This window comes from Kogia breviceps, chromosome 4 (assembly GCF_026419965.1).
Source record: "Kogia breviceps isolate mKogBre1 chromosome 4, mKogBre1 haplotype 1, whole genome shotgun sequence".
Classification (NCBI taxonomy): domain Eukaryota; kingdom Metazoa; phylum Chordata; class Mammalia; order Artiodactyla; family Physeteridae; genus Kogia; species Kogia breviceps.
The window spans coordinates 5,213,409-5,229,408 of NC_081313.1; the positions used below are offsets into that span (position 1 = coordinate 5,213,409).

The 16,000-nt window shown below is 55.9% G+C and overlaps 1 protein-coding gene across 2 annotated transcripts in view; it reads left to right on the forward strand.

Annotated features, from left to right (window-relative positions):
- TENT4A (terminal nucleotidyltransferase 4A) overlaps positions 1–13,294 on the forward strand; it is a 49,106-nt gene extending 35,812 nt beyond the window's left edge. Inside the window, exons 6-13 of one of the 2 annotated variants that reach the window (XM_059063266.2) lie at positions 185–313; positions 2,855–3,068; positions 4,969–5,095; positions 6,041–6,141; positions 6,729–6,901; positions 7,340–7,498; positions 9,432–9,596; positions 11,061–13,294. In XM_059063266.2, the coding sequence (XP_058919249.1) occupies positions 185–313; positions 2,855–3,068; positions 4,969–5,095; positions 6,041–6,141; positions 6,729–6,901; positions 7,340–7,498; positions 9,432–9,596; positions 11,061–11,255 (1,263 nt within the window). In that variant the 3' untranslated portion in view covers positions 11,256–13,294. The remainder of the gene's footprint in view (positions 1–184; positions 314–2,854; positions 3,069–4,968; positions 5,096–6,040; positions 6,142–6,728; positions 6,902–7,339; positions 7,499–9,431; positions 9,597–11,060) is intronic. The other variant, XM_059063267.2, reaches the window with a different exon arrangement.
- Positions 13,295–16,000: the final 2,706 nt, after the last annotated feature.

Sequence of the window (16,000 nt, forward strand, 5' to 3'; positions counted from 1 at the left end):
GGGCCCTCACGGGCCCCTCACATAATTCGTTCTCAGGCCCCTACGGTGAGGATGATTGGCCTTGAGGCTTCCGAGGGTTGAGAGGATGAAGTGAGCCCCCGTCTGCCATGCGGAGTTTGCTGTGTGAGAAGTCTTCAGAGCTATGGAGTCTAACCAGATGATGTTTTTCTTTTGGAATTTACAGAAATATTCATTGCTGCCTTACTTGATTTTAGTACTGAAACAGTTCCTCCTGCAGAGGGACCTGAATGAAGTTTTTACAGGTGGAATTAGCTCGTACAGCCTAATTTTAATGGCCATCAGCTTTCTACAGGTGAGTGTGCTTTCTCTCGAGGACCCTTGACCCTGAGGCTTCCGGGGGAGTATCCTTCCTTGACGTTCTTACCGGTTGGTTCATGGGTTCCAGCTCCTTGCTCTTTCAGTATTCTGTTTTGGTGTGGTAGAAACTGACTTCTAATAATCTTCATAGTAAAACTCTGTTTTCATCAATACTTTTTCCTTGGCTTCTTCATAGCTTATTTTTGTATCCGATTTAACTGTTGGAGGGAGGGCTTATCTCCTTCTGTCAGTAGGGTGTATATTGATCTAACCTTGAAGAAACACTTTATATTTAGAAAAATTACATGCCTTGAGAGACAGTGAAAAACTGTTTTTCTCAGTTCTTGACTGTGATTTATACTACAAAATATGTCTCGGGATTCCTTGGTGGTGCAGTGGTTGAGAGCCCGCCTGCTAATGTGTGGGACACGGGTTCGTGTCTCGGTCCGGGAGGATCCCGCGTGCCACAGAGCGGCTGGGCCGGTGAGCCGTGGCCTCTGAGCCTGTGTGTCCGGAGCCTGTGCTCCACAGCGGGAGAGGCCACCACGGTGAGGGGCCCGCGTAGCACACACAAAAAATATATATATATGTCTCAGAGAAATAGTTGGCTACCACAGAAGGTAAAAAAGTACTGAAGAGGCCTTTTTTCCTGAGTGATGAAAAATCAGTATTTTGTCTTTAATTATCTGTTGCTCTTATTTTGTTGAGTACCATGGAAAAACCAGTCGAGAGAACCTAAGTATTAAATGCTGTGATGCAGTGATAAAGTATGCTTACACTGCTTTTTGGACGTATGTTCTCTAAGTTAACGGAGACATGAATTGCCCCGTTTACAGTTACTGCAGTGAAGGACTGCGCCTGTGTTCTAGCTGCACAGCACCGTCCTCCGTGTTTATCAGCGGGTTTGCATTTGTGGTTTTATGTCCAGAATTCGGTCGTTTTTCTCCGTGTCATTAGTACAGCTGACAGTGCTGGTCACAGCGCCTCTCACCATGTTGATTTCCTTGGCGTGTTTTTGCAGAGGTGCTGTAGGAACAGTGAAAATGGAATTCCGCACCCATTTTCTTACCGTCCTAATGACACTGCCTTGGCCTCCCCTTTCGCCTCGGAGATGCTGCCCTGGTAGCCGTTCTTCCCGAGTCTTTGGACGTTATTTTGAACAGAGCACAACGTTGTGCGCTTAATTTCCCTCCTCGGAACGCTTCCAGTAGCCTCGCAGCGGACCGCTGCCCACTTTCCTGGTGCCGGGCTCCCCGTCTGAAGCGACCGCGGAGGCTGCACCTGGCGGGTCAGGGTTGCCGCTGGCCCCCGCCCATCCCTCGGTGCCTTGCCGGTCCTGCCTCAGAGCCGTGACTGCTGTAGCGTCTGTGTTCGTTTCACGGCTCGGTGAGGTCACGAGGCCCAGCCTTGCCCCGGGTGGGCCCTCAGCTGGATGACTTTTGACTGAGGCCGGGAACGTAAGGGAGGGAGAAGGAAAGGCAAGAGTAAGCATGCAGCAGTGCGCCTTTGTAAGGTCTTCCGAACCCTGAACACACCTGCAGGCTTTAGGAACCGTATTTCCTTGAGGAGCCCTGTGTTATAAACATTTTTAGCCCTTGTGCTTCTGCCAGGACTCGGACTTTTACGTCCTTTTGGACTCGACCGTCCTTTTCCTGATGGCCGCTGTCCAGTGTGACTTGCTGTGTGAGGGCAGTGCTGTCTGCTGGGTCCAGCAGCACGGCCGTGTGTGCTTACAGGGAGCTGGCAGTGTGGCTCTAGCAGACCAGCAAACTGAATGTTTAGTTTGTTTGTCTTAATTCGTTTAAATGTAAATACTCACATGCGGCTCGTGGCCGTCACAGTGGGCAGCGCAGGTCTCTGTTGCTCCCGTTCGTGAGCCTCTGAAATTAGTGACACTTGGGTGGCGTCATAGACAGGGGCTTGGAGCTTCAGAACGAATCCGTGACCTGCTTCAGGAAGGCGCGTGTGGAGCCGAGGCTGCCGCGCCCCCGTCTGCCCGGGCAGGGGTGTGAGTTTGCTGTAACCAGCAGGATGCGGTGCCGGCCGCCGCACGCGGTCAGCGTCGCCCGTTTCCCGCGGCGCCGTGGGACTGCGCGGTCTCACGCTGCCCCCTGTTGGCTGTGCTTCAGAAAAACGTGGTTGAGGTTAGAATCTGTGCAGGTACCTCCACCATCTCGGTGACTCTGAATTGTGCAGAATATGGTCCACTTATTTATCAGTGTTTGGGAATTTGCGGTTCATCAGACGTCTGTGTTAGGAGGTAGCTATATGGGTTACAAATTTCAAAGAATGGAAGTATAACTTAAAAATTCAGATGAGAAGCTTTTATTTCTTTTGAGCACTCTTGATTGACAAAAGATATGCAGGCCCTGTTGGTGCCTCCTGGCCGCCTCTGCGAGTGTCCTCACGGCGCCGGTGAGCAAGCGAGGGCCACCGCTGGCGTGCGTCCTTGGCCAGCTCGCCGCTGCCGCCGCGCGCAGCTGTCTGTAGAGAGCGGCCAGAATCCGTACGAACCGGGGATGCCTTGCTTTTACAGTTGCATCCAAGAATTGATGCCCGGAGAGCTGATGAGAACCTTGGAATGCTTCTTGTAGAATTTTTTGAACTCTACGGAAGAAATTTTAATTACTTGAAAACTGGTATTAGAATAAAAGAAGGAGGTGCCTATATCGCCAAAGAGGAGATCATGAAAGCCATGACCAGCGGGTACAGGCCGTCGATGCTGTGCATTGAGGACCCCCTGCTGCCCGGTAAGGACCCTCGCTTTGCCCTCGCCCCAGCGTGGAGGCATCGCGCGCCGGCTGGGTGTGGAGGGGCCTCCGCAGGCCCCTGCCCGCGCCCCCCACCAGCCGAGGGCACGCGATCTGACGCAGGTTCCTGCTGTACTAACAGAGTTGATGGTGGCACGTTCAGAATTCGTTCTTAATGCTTCTAATTCACGTACTGTAAAGTTGCAACTTTGTTTACTTTCTGTAGTCAGAAAAATGTAGAAAGTGAGAATTAAGAAAAAAAATTTATTTTTTCTGAATAGAAAAGTGTTACGTATCCATCATAAAGCATCTGCTTCCCAGAAGTTTGTCACATAGAAAAGTGAAGTATGCCATAATCCCCTGTCTTTGGATGTGTTTTTCTCCAGTTTTCCATACGTGGATACTAACATTGATTGTTGCCTCCTTATTAACTGCATGGTGTCACATAATACCAACAGACTGCAGCTTGTCATTTTATTTAAACAGTGCACCCGAGACCCCTTTCCTGTGCGCATGGGGAGTGTTCGTCGTAAGGGCTTCCTTCTTGAAGACCCTGAGGCGGGTTAGGGTGCTTTACACCCACACACCTTTGGTGACCGTCTTTTAAATCTTTGCTGATCTGATGAGACCGTGCAGTACACATTGTCATGTACCTTACAGTTCTTTAATGAGGAGTGAGGTTAAACACGTGGTTACTAGCAATTGCACAAAATGTTTATCGAGCATTTATTAGGTGACACACTGTTCTTACTGTTGGTGATAAAGTCAGTGACAGACAGGTGACGGGAAAGGTGGTGGAGATTGTTAGCTCCAGGCACACTGCCCTTTGTGTTGCTTTTTGGGTGAGCTCATGTGCTTTGTGCATCTGTCTGCTGGACTGTCCTCACTGACTTTGTACCGTCCTCTGTGGGTCAGGGAAGCCTTTCTTTGTCGACATGCTGTACTGTTGTCTCTTGTGTCTGTATTTGGTATTTTTTATTGTTTTGCTCCTGTATATGTTTTCCAGCACCCTCAGATTTACGATTTTTGTTTTGTTTTGTGGCTTCTGGGGTATGAAATTTATTTCTTAAAAGTCTTTTGAAAGATTCTCCTCTGTGGTCTGTAAACGCTGTGGTCCACACAAGTGCTTATCCTTCAGCCCAGTAGGACAGGTTTCTCTCACCAGTTTGTCTGTTTGGAACAGTTAAATGGCAGGCAATTCCTTGGTCTTCAGTGTTTGCTGAAATATAACTGAAAAATGAAAACCCACACAGTTACTGGGTTACATTATTATTAAACCTGGAAAGGAGACAATTCCAGTACTTAAGGATATGTCTCCTAAAAACCACCCTCACCCGAATTGTGAAGAAGGAGTTACGTGTAAAAATTAAAATTGGAAACTGCCGTTCTTAACAAAAGTCAGCTCCTTGCCTGTGGCTCACTTGTCGACTTCGGTGGCGGCTTCATTTTTATTTGCCGTCCACCCGAGAGTTCGGCCTGGCACCTTCTGTCCCCGAGGGTTTGCTCCTGCAGGTCCCCTCGGTGCTGACAGGTGCGGGGCTCCGGCTGTGACCTGTCCTCTCAGTCAGGCCCTGGCAGTCTGGTTAAGGTTGTGCTTTGGATCCATTGAGCTTTTTGCCATCCGGGGGGTGACCCTGCCGTTTGAGGGGCCGCCGCTCCGTCTCCATGCACGACAGCTCCTTGAACGGAGATGGGTCCCGATCTGTGGGTGAGATGGGCCCTCCGGCTGGAACGCCCCCAGCTGCCCACGGCGACGGGCGCTGTGCACTTCCTGGTGCCCGATCCGGCTGTGCTGGGGGGTCTGGAGGGCGTTTCAGGGCTGGGGGCCCGTGGGGGAAAGGCTCACGTGAGAGGACCACGCGGCTGGGTAGCAGCTCCCATGGCAGCCTTTCTGTTTCAGGGAACGACGTGGGCCGGAGCTCCTACGGGGCCATGCAAGTGAAGCAGGTGTTCGACTACGCCTACATCGTCCTCAGCCATGCCGTGTCGCCGCTCGCCAGGTCCTATCCCAACAGAGATTCTGAAAGGTAGCCCCGTGCCGGGTGCCGCAGCCTCTGCGGCACCGGCGCCCTGGCCTCTGTCGTGCGTTGATGGGTGGGCCACCCTCTCTTGGGAGAACTGGGAGATACTGGTAAAGGGAGGCCTTTCAGGAGTTCAGGACGGGCGTCATGGTCAAGGGTGGAAAATTTTTTATTTAGGGAGTCAACACTTTCTCAGGGTGTTAGTTTGGGGGGTCATTTCTGGCTTTTAAAGCTGTGGCACCTGGTGATTTTTCTCAGGCCGTCTTCAAGATGTGGGTGCTCAGCTCCGAGGGACACGTCCACCCCCCGCCCCGGCCCCTTCCTGCACGCTTGTCCGCCAGCCCCCGTTCTGAGTGCGCACTCCCGTGGTGTGTGCTTTGATTGGCGATGAGAAATGTTTCTTTCTGAGCCCAGAGGCTGCTGCTGTGGTGGAGGTGGAGGGACTTGGGTGGGGAGGGAGCGGGGGGAGAGGGGAGTTGAGAGGGAGACTGAGGGGTTGCCACCAGTGGTCACTGCAGCAGGACCACCGCCTCCATCCTCGGCAGGTGATGGAGAAGGTGGGCTCTGAGACCTGGCCCTTCTGTGGCCTCCGTCCACTCAGCGTGTTCAGGCAGAGCTCTGGGCCCGTGCCGGGCTCTCTCTGTCTCGTCCGAGCGCTGGGAAACGGGACCCCTGCGGTCACTGGGGCTGGGGAGGGCGGCCCTCCCTACTCGGCCCTGGGCTTCAGAGGTCTTTTGTAGATAGACGTAGGTCCAAGGATATCTGCCGAAGAGCACCTACTTTTTCTGTGCTGTGATTGCAGAGTATGTTTGGGCTCAAACACCAGAAGCCATACAGATTTTGTAAAGTTATTTCAGCTCTTGACCCACCTTTCACTTAGTGAGGCTCTGTGTTAAAATGTAAAGTGGCTGCTGGGAAGGACTGTTGACTCCCCGTGTCCTCCTGCTGCAGCACCTTAGGGAGGATCATCAAGGTGACCCAGGAGGTGATCGACTACCGGGCGTGGATCAAGGAGAAGTGGGGCAGCCGGGCCCACGCGGCGCCAGACCCCGGTGAGAGGCCAGCCCAGGGCCGTTGCGGCGCCGCCCGACCCGTCGGCGCAGCAGCGTCTCTTTGTCCCTTGGTGGTAAACTGTTCACCCTAAGGACACCTCGCTTTCTGTAAGAGCTTCATTTAAAACTGTCAGGGTTAGGCCGGTGCTGTCCAGTAGAAATAACGTGCGTGCCACACGTGCAGTTCTAAAGCTAGTAACTGCATTGCCGGCGGGGAAAGAAGCAGGTGAAGTTAATTTTGATAATATATTTTATTCAACTTTTAGTATTCAAAATATTAACATTTGAATAGGTAGTCAGTATACAGGGTTACTGAGATTTTTTTTTTGGTACTGCGTCCTTGAAATCCAGTGTGTTTTTATACCTGGAGCACATCGTGATCAGGGTTTGTGCAATTTCCAGATGAAACTGTACACCCATGTCGTTCCAGGCCTATTTAAATGTTCTCCAGTAACTGAAGTGTAATTTGAAAAATTAATCGAAACGAAGTAAGTTAGAAATGCAGTTTGTCAGGCCCCTGAGCAGCGCTTAGGGCGCGGCGGGGCCCTCGGGCCGAGGTGCGTGACGGCTCTGTCTTCCCTCCACAGACGACAGGATTAAGACCACCGAGCGGGTGGGCGTGTGCGAGGGGGAGCAGCCTCCACGCCGGGACCCCGAGTCGCCCTGCGGCCCGCGCCTGGCCCTGTCCCTGCCCAGCCCCCAACTCCTGTCCTCCGGCTCGTCTGCCTCCTCCGTGTCCTCGCTCTCCGGAAGCGACATCGTGAGTGTGTCCGCTGGGGGCGTGTGTGTGTGGAAAACGCCCGCAGCAGTGAGTTTAAACTCTGCCCCCCTCGCCTTATGGCTTGCTCTGTGTGCCCGAGGCCACCCCGCGTGCGCGCCCAGCGGTCCCCGCCGTGCTGAGAGCTCAGGTGGCGGGCACGTGGCCCCTTGGGAGTGGTGGGGCCCGCGCGGCGTGGCTGCCATGGGTCGTGTCTCACCCACTTACTGGGAGATAAGACCTTGCCCTCTGGGCGTCTCCTCTGCATTTCCGTCCTGTTCTTCTTCGGTTACGTTCTTCTGCCCAGGTCTTGTGACTCGGGGGAGACCTGGGCAGACGGGGGCTGCCCGCACCCCAGCACCCTGGGGGCTCACCCTTGGCCGCTCCCGTCGACGTGAGGGGCACGGGCCTTGGGTGCAGCTGTCCTCTTGTCACCCGCAGGATTCGGACACCCCCCCCTGCCCGACGCCCAGCGTGCGCCAGTTCAGCCTCCAGGCGCCTGCCCCTCTGCCGGCCGGCCTGCCCGCCGCCCTGCCCGTGCCGAGCTGCAGAGCGCAGTCGGCCCCGCCCAGGACGCTGGTCATGGCGACCAACAACCAGGTACGCGGCCGGCGACGGCCCCGGGACCAGCTCCCAGCCGCTGCCTGCGCTGCGGGACTGGCTGACACGGTGGGGCTAGAGAAGCAACGTGAAAAATCTGGGGAAGGTCCACTTCCGTCTGGTAGGAAATTCTCGTCTTCTGCGGGCGGATAGGATGTAATCGTTGTTCGAGGGACGTCCGTGCAGTTGAGGCCCCCAGGTCCTGTGTTTGCAGCGAGGGCACTCTTGGTTCCCGGGCACCGAGGTGGCTTTGCTGCAAATTCCGTCGGCGCCCAGCGTGAGGCCGCCAGCCTGGGTCTGTGCTGAGAGAGGGACGTCGCCGCCGTCCCTGGGCAGAGACGGACACTGTCCTGGCTTTCCCCCAGATTCTCAGTGTTTACACTCTTACTAAGTTTTGATATAAACTTTGACTTGTCCACGTTATCCATTAGGTAGTATTTATGGGGTTTTTTTCTATTTGAATATGTCCTCTTTTAAAAAATTTAGACAAAATTAAGAGTGTAAAAGGTAATTTTAGATATTTTAAATTTGTACCCACTTCCCAAGTGTACATCAGTTACACGTATATAAAGCCCGTCGCGTTAATTTACTTCTAAAGTTGAGCCAGTTTCTGCAGTGTGGGTTATATGATCTGAGTGTAAAGCAACGCGATGCGTGCGAATGTATTGCCGGGTTCCTCTGCGTTGCTTGGCTCTCCGTCCAGGCAGGGCGTTCTCAGGACACGCCTCAGGCCGCGGGGACCCAGGGCAGCGGGTCCAGGACGCGTGGTGGCCGCCGTCAGCATAGCACCCCAGGAACCTTCAGTTGCTGCGTGAGCGTGAAATGAAGAGGCAGGTGCCTGCACTGTGCGAGTAAAGACTCTGCCACGGATGACGCACCCGGCTCTAACCTTTCCTCGGGCTCAGCTCCCTCGAGGGCTGCGTGCCGATCGCTGCTGCCTGAGCTTTTCCTCCGGGATGCTGGGAATGTCGGGGGGACGGTCAGGACCACACGCTGTGCCTGGTCCCGTCTGTCAGCCGCACGGACAGTGAGTGAGGCAGATGCGAAGGTCATTCAAGTTTTAAGACGAGGCTCAAAGCGCACTTTCTCATTTTATTCCCAAACTTCAAACTTCCAGTGGAGTAACTGAGGGAAGTCCCACTCGAAAGCCTCACGCGTACAGGCTCCCTGCCCACTCAGGGTGCAGTGGGGACTTAGAGCTGGGGCCGCGAGGCCGTCAGAGGTCCCGGGAGTGGGCTCTTCCCGGGACCTCGTGCCCCTGGCGGCGCAGAGCCCCCATGGAGGAGAGGCCGCGGGTGTGCTCAGGCCCCGGGGCTGGGGGGAGGTGTGAGGAAGGGGCACGGCGTGTGCCCTGCAGCCCCTGAGCGCAGCCCTGAGGCCCCGGCTCCTGCTGCGGCCACGGCCCCGGGGGCCACGGCCACTCTCCAGAGGTCTTTGGGGCAGATGCATACAGTTCTAAGATGAGAGCGGTGAGGTTGTTGAAGGTGAGTGGAGGGGCTCCCGCCAGCACCCCTGTGCCGTGGCGGGTGGGTGATGCAAAGACGGAAGCGTTGGGGACTGGTGAGAGCGGGGAGGGTGGCCACCCCGTGTGCGGGCCTTCGCTCGGGCCAGCCCCACGCCTTTTGTCTGCCTTGCCGAGGGCTCCCTCCGGAGGCCGGGGGGACAGGTATTTTGATGACTGCAGTTGTTTTGAACTGTTTGGTCTTCAGTGAATATTGAAACCTCACGACTTGGGTGGCTGGACACACTTCACACCATCGTTGCTGTTGCAGAGTATGGACTGTGTCTGATTCAAAACAAGAAGTTGCAGTCGGGCGCAAACGAAGGAGCCTGTGTGCAGACGGCACCCTCGTCGGCGCCCACGCGAAGAACGGGCTGGTTTAGCCTGCGTTGCGTTCGTGCCTCACGGGTGTCTCCGGCCGTTCTCTCCCAGACCAGGTTTACTATACCTCCGCCGACGCTCGGGGTGGCCGCCGTGCCCTGTAGACCAGCTGGCATCGAAGGAGCTCCGGCGCTGAAAGCTGTCCACCACGTGTCTTCCCCGGCCGTGCCGTCCGCGCCCCCCAACGCGCTCTCCAGCCCTCACCTGTATCACAAGGTATGGTCCTGTCCGCCCGGGTCCTGGGTTCCCACCAGGCAGGTCTGTGATAGCCCAGTGCTTAACGCTTTCTCCACCAGAGAGGGAATTCCACAGATACTCTTTTTTTTCTTCTCTGATCATTCAGCTTCACGTTTGCTTTCCCTTGTAACAGACAAAACTTTACAAGTGTTAAGAAATTATTTTAAAATTTCGTATAGTTTAATTCATCATGCATCTCTTTTTTCTACTGAATTTGTTAGCATACAGCGAAGAATATTTTGATTTCCCATTTTTCTGTTAATTTACACGCTAAAAGAACTTTGGTTTTCAAGAAGTAGATGATGAAACCAGGAGCGATGACGCCCGTGAGCGGTGCTCTCTTCCCACGGTTTCGCTCCCTCCCCGTTCTTTGCTGTGGGTGCCCCAGGCAGAGGGCCTGGCGGGGCCTGTGTGCGACTGGCTTTCTAGTGATTGGGGAGGGTCCCTGTGAACGCATTTTTCCGTTGCCCTGTGGCTGCTCTAAGCCCAGACCCCACACGTTAGAAACTTGGTATCAGGAAGACAGGTCGTCGTTAAGGTGCCAGGATGTTGGAAAGAACTGTGGCCGTGTCCAGGCGTGGGGGTTGGGGCGCGAGGCCCGAAGGCCGATGCGCCCAGGCTGACGGTGCTTGTCCACCTCCGCTCTGCTCACCGCTCTCTGTTGCTCGTCTAATCACATTTGCCAGTACGTTCTGATCCCTGAGGGTTGGCTCTTTGGACCTATGTCGCTGAGTCCTGCTTATCTTTTTTATTTAGAGTTAAGTATTAGAACGTTCCTTCCTGGATTTATCCATCCTGCCGCTACCTGGCTTGCTACGCTGACCTGTTAGAAATACTCAGGATGAAATTACAGCTTGGCAGAGGGCAAAAGCACTCTTCCTTAGTAGCATTTTGGCTTTCCTTCTTAACCCCCTTCTGCTGGATTTGCTCTGAAACCTTCCTGAGACCAGCTGTGTCTTCCCTGGTCTGCTGTGCGTGGGGCTTGGCGGCCTGGGAGCGGCCGGCACACACCCCGCTGACGTGGAACCCGCTCGTGTGTTTCCAGAACGTCACGGTCGAAGTCTGGGGGAGAGAGTGAGAGGGACCCTCTTATCTCTGTGGACGCGTAGAAGCAGCTAGAAGTGAGATTCTAGACGTGTTCGGATGTGAGCGCGTGTGGTCTGAAACAGGCCCACAGTTCTCGCGCTGCCAGAGCGCTGGGGTGGGCAGGGGTCGTTCTCCGCATCTGGAGGTAGCGACAGGGGTCCCTGTGATGTGTGAGCAGCGGCCCGCTGTCGCTTCCGCCACGTCTGGGCTCCTCCCCGCGGGCCCGCCGCCCTTCAGACCCCCCGGCGGGGTCGCGGCTCCCGCTGGCTCAGGCTCCCCGCCCACGGAGGCGGCGGGCCTCCACTTGCGCCCTGTCCAGGCTGGCCTCCAACCCTGTGTCCCTCTCGGTCCCCTCAGCAGCACGGCGGCATGAAACTGTCCATGAAGGGCTCCCACAGCCACGGCCAAGGCGGCAGCTACAGCGCGGTGGGCAGCGGAGGGGTGCGGCCTCCCGTGGGCAACCGGGGGCACCATCAGTATAACCGCGCCGGCTGGAGGAGGAGGAAACACACACACACCAGGGACAGCCTGCCCGTCAGTCTCAGCAGATAATACTCCTGGTGGCGCCGCCCGGCCACACCTCCCAGACTGGAGCCGGGTGGCCTCGGCACCCCCGGGACCGGAGACCAGCACCCAGCACGTCGGCCGGGCCCTCGGCTGCCCGCTCTGCATGTTCCTTGTGCGGGGGCCACGTCCGTCATGAAGAACGGCTCCCGTGCTCCTCTGAGGAGCCCTGCTGGACGTGGACGCTGCCTTCTGCCTTCCCAGGCGTCTCCCTTCAGTGCTGGCTCGGGTCTGGACCGGGAACTGCGGGGACGGACGGGGCCTTGGCCTTTCTCAGTACCGTGTCTGTCCTGTGCATTGGCACTTCATTCCACGTTGTCGGAGCAACGGAGATCAAGCCCCGTTATTTGTTGGGAGGTCATCCTTGTTTTACTACCCTCACATTTTGTTGCAAATTTCAGAACTGTTTTTCTATGTAAATATTGGAAATTTATGATTTGTGCAATAACTCAGATATTTTTTATTTAATTTCGTATTTTCACATAAGTTATATTTAAGGGAGAAGGGAATTTTTTTAAACATGCTTAGATCCTTTCCCGAGTTGCATTTTCTAAGTTGGGTTCATCTTGTCGGCTGGTTGTCTGATGAGCATCGTTACCAACACCGCGAATGAGGGGCTTGGGGCTTATTTTTACGTTCCTTCTTTGGTCAGGTGTGAGGCCTCTCAGTTCGCCGTGAAGGAGCTGAGTCGCTGCCCCCGCCCCCCAGCGGGTCTCCGAAGGGCTTTGGCCGCGAAGCCTTTCTGACCAGCTGCCCGCCGGCTCGGCCGTCCGGCCTGTCTGTCGTCTTGCTCTGACCGTGGAGTTTTAATGTTTTGGGTTTGGTTCTTTGAAACTAGACAACGGAGCCAGCGTTTAGAGTGCCAGAGTGTGTAACTTTCTGTGGGGAGAGAGGGCTGTCACATTATGAAATCTTAAGCAAGTGTGAACTTTGAAGCGCCTCGGTTTTAGTAGCCTGGCCTGTAAATGACGGGTCTGGTGCACATCCTCACGGACAGTGGTACCCAGCTTTAGGGATGCGGAGAAAGGAATTATGTCGATTCCATTGTGGAATCTGTAGCAGTGTGCATTCGTTCTGTTAAGAGCAAACATAGGAGAAGTACTTGAGCTGCTCAGTGCGCTGTGGAGGGGTTTTTGACGCGTCACAGGAGAGCGCAGCCCAGTGTCGGGCCCCGGAGCGGCTGGCGCCTGACTCGAGAAGCATCCAGGTATACTATGCAAGTGTATTCTGCCATGACAGCCACTGTCTTTGTTATCCTTTTTTGAACACTAATGTACCCATCCTGCCTCACCCTGAGCTTTCGGAGCACCACAGGTGTCCCTGGGAGTCAGGTGCCTCTCCTAGGCCATCCGACTCCCCTTTTTAAAATGGGAGTTCTGGCCCTGCTGACGCTACAGGTGGGACGGTCTTTGAAGTCCACTAGCAGAGAAGGTTGGGACGAGAAGCTTACTGCCGTGACCCTGGTGACGTGCAGAAGCGGGGCGTCCTCAAGTGGGGTCTAGGTGTGGAGAGCTTCACCGCATCTGCGGGCCCCCTGGAAGCGGGACCGGCCCCCGTGCGCTGAGAGCGGCCGGCCGCGCCTGCAGACGCCCTGGGAGGCTCCCAGAGCCGAGTAGCACACTGTATCTGCAGATCTTGATGATCGGAGGTTATCAAAAATATTTAAAGATATTTAAATCGTGAACCTGTTGATAAATATTTATAAAAGCTGATCCGTAGGTCTGTACTAATCTCTGCGCGTTAGCAATATTGACTGCAAGGCTCCTCCAAGGAAGCACAGCGGGGGGCCGCGGGGGCGCCCTCGGGTGTGCCGTGGGGCCCTCAGTCCCTAAGCCGGGCGCCGGGCTCCAGCCCCGTCACGTCACGGTGAACCGGTGAATTGGCCCGGGGCCCGCGCCGCGGGCCTGACAACAGGATATCATGTTTCGATTTTTTGTGTGTGTGGACAACGATGTGGAAGCTAAAATTGACATATTTTTATGTAAAGTTTTTCTATTCTTTGATTTTTAATAAACTTTGGAAACCAGGAGGTGGTTGTGTTTGAGTGTGTCTTTCCTTGCGGGGCGGGCGGTGGCTCCTGCAGTTTATGTCCTTGACTTCTCTAAGTTCGGAGGGCGGGCCGTCGTGTTACCACTGGTTTGGTGAACTACTCAGAACCTGGTGAGGTGGCAGGTGGGGCGCAGGAGAACCAGACCCGCCACAGGCTAGGCTGGCAGGGCGCGCCCAAGCCGCTTAAATGATGCTCTCTGTGCGCGGTTTCCGACAAGCTGGTGGGACACTGTACTTAGACTGCCCGACGACGCGTCTGTTTCTTCCACGTCTCTCTTAGGTCAACGTTATATCACTTCAAAATAACGCATTTTAAACCCCCGAACATCACGGTGCGGCTTAATGTAGCTGATGATTGGGATTTATAAGGAAACGTGTAACATTTCTCGCACCAGCGAGTGACTGAGCTGCCCGTCCCGGGCTGCGCGGCCCCCGCAAGTGGGATGCTCCAGGACCTGGTCGGTAGAGCCTGGCGCGCTGTAAGGCCGGTGTCCTGAGTCCAGTGCTCCTGCGGGTCCTTCCACAAAAGGCTTCCGAAGGTGCTCTGGGCAGGTGCTGTCTGGAGATGCCAGGCCTGCTCCTCAGGCACCCACGTTCCAGTGAGGTCGCAGGAAACCTCCGAGAGCAGCCGATGCCACGTGGCCTCAGCAGGGCAGGATGCGGCGGCTGGAGGTGAAGAGTGACGGGTGTGTTTTTCTTAACAGGACCGCCTGGGGCAGCCTTGAGCCCAGCCCGGGCGGGACCTGAGTGGCGCCAGCAGGAGGCCTGATGGCTGAGGCGGGTGCAGGAGCAGTCTAGGAGGGCGGTGGGTGGGCTGGGCGAGCTCCTGGAGGCCGCGAGGGGAGGTGAGAGGCTCTCCATGCCGCCGCGGCCACCTCTGGGGGATGGTGCTGCGATGGTCCAGGCGAGAGAGGACGGCCGCCCGGGGCACCGGACGGGCTGCAGTGCGGGTTTAGGATCTGGGGTCGGTCTGGAGGTGGAGCTGGTAAGGCCGCCTGGTGGAAGGGGTGATGGGCGGGAGGGGGTGGGGTGGGCGTCACCCTCGGCCGCCTCGGGGGTTTCTGCCCACAGCCTTCTGCAGGAGCTCGGACGACGTGACTGCAGATGCTCGAGGTTCCCCAAGGAGCAGGGGCTGAACAGGCCAGTTGCACCGGGAGCCTGGAACCCGGGGGGCCTGGAGCCTGCGGTTACCTGAAGTGTAAGTAGGGCCTCGAGGAGCTCAGAGGGGAGGCCGTGCCTGTGCTGTCCCGGCGGGGCCCTGCGTCCTCCCGGGACTCGGCGAGCCAGCGCCGGCTGTCGTCAGGGTCCCACCGCAGCTCGGCCCCAAGTGTGACGCTCTGCCCGTCCACCACGTCGTCTCAGGGACCATCAGCGCTGACTCCCAGGCTTCCAGATAAACCCCTCGCGGCCACGTCTCCAGGACTTCCCTTTTCATTTGTTTGTTCGTTCGTTTGTTTGTTGGAGACTCGTGGCTTGTGGGATCTTAGTTCCCTGAGCAGGGATTGAACCTGGGCCCACGGCAGTGGAAGCGTGGAGCCCTAACCACTGGACCGCCAGGGAATTCCCTCCACGATTTCCTCTTTGAGTTGCTGCAGGGTCTCTCGTGCCCTGTCTTATCCCCGTTCGAGGTACCTGGCACGTGGGCCCTAGACAGCCTGTGTGCACGGCGGCGGTGACCTCGGTAACCCAGACACGCGTACACGTTTTTGTATCAGTCACCTTGTGATGATTTTTTTAAAACGTATTCTTTATTTTTCTAGGGAAGTATAGTTGACTTACAATATTAGTTTCAGGTGTACAGCATACTATTTCAATTTTTTTTTTTTTTTTTTTTTTTTTTTGCGGTACGCGGGCCTCTCACCGCCGTGGCCTCTCCCGTTGCGGGGCACAGGCTCCGGACGCGCAGGCGCAGCGGCCACGGCTCACGGGCCCAGCCGCTCCGCGGCACGTGGGATCCTCTCGGACCGGGGCACGAACCCGCGTCCCCTGCATCGGCAGGCGGATTCTCAACCACTGCGCCACCAGGGAAGCCCTATTTCAATATTTTTCTAGCTTATCCTCCATTTAAAATTATTATGAAATATTGGCTACATTCACCCCCTGTGATGATTTGATGAAACTTTGAGGAGGGTGTGATGTTTGTCGTTACACCTCAGAACCTGCAAAGCTCTTGCCAATCTTTAGGCGACTTAGAGGACCAGAGCAAGCTGATGACAGTGGGTAGTGGCTACCATGAAGCACAGAGCCCGTTGGGTAAGAGCGACTCGGGAATAGGTTTCGTCACTGTGTTTCCTTGGCTGCGTGAGGGCGGGGCAGCTGCCCAGCAACTGAGGAGGAGGGCACCTTGGCCGCACCGGCTGCTGTCGTTCGCTGTCAGTCTCCCAGCATCACAGCGTCCTGGAGAAGGACCAATTCGTGATTCACAGGCCCCAGAGTGAATTCTGGGCAAGGTGGGTAAACCCGGTGTTCGTTAGTGGGGTTTTCAGAAGGTAGGGCGAGTTCTGCCTTCAGTGGAGCCGCATGCCAGCCCTGAGCGCCTCAAGGCCTCCCGTGAGCCCCCGAGAGACTGCTGACTTTAGGCGGAACCCCTTCGCCTCACACTGGTGTCGGGGGCCAGCGGAAGCCCCCTGGGTTGATGTGTTCAAGTGGTTTTGAGAAAACCACCTGGACTTGGTTTTCATGGC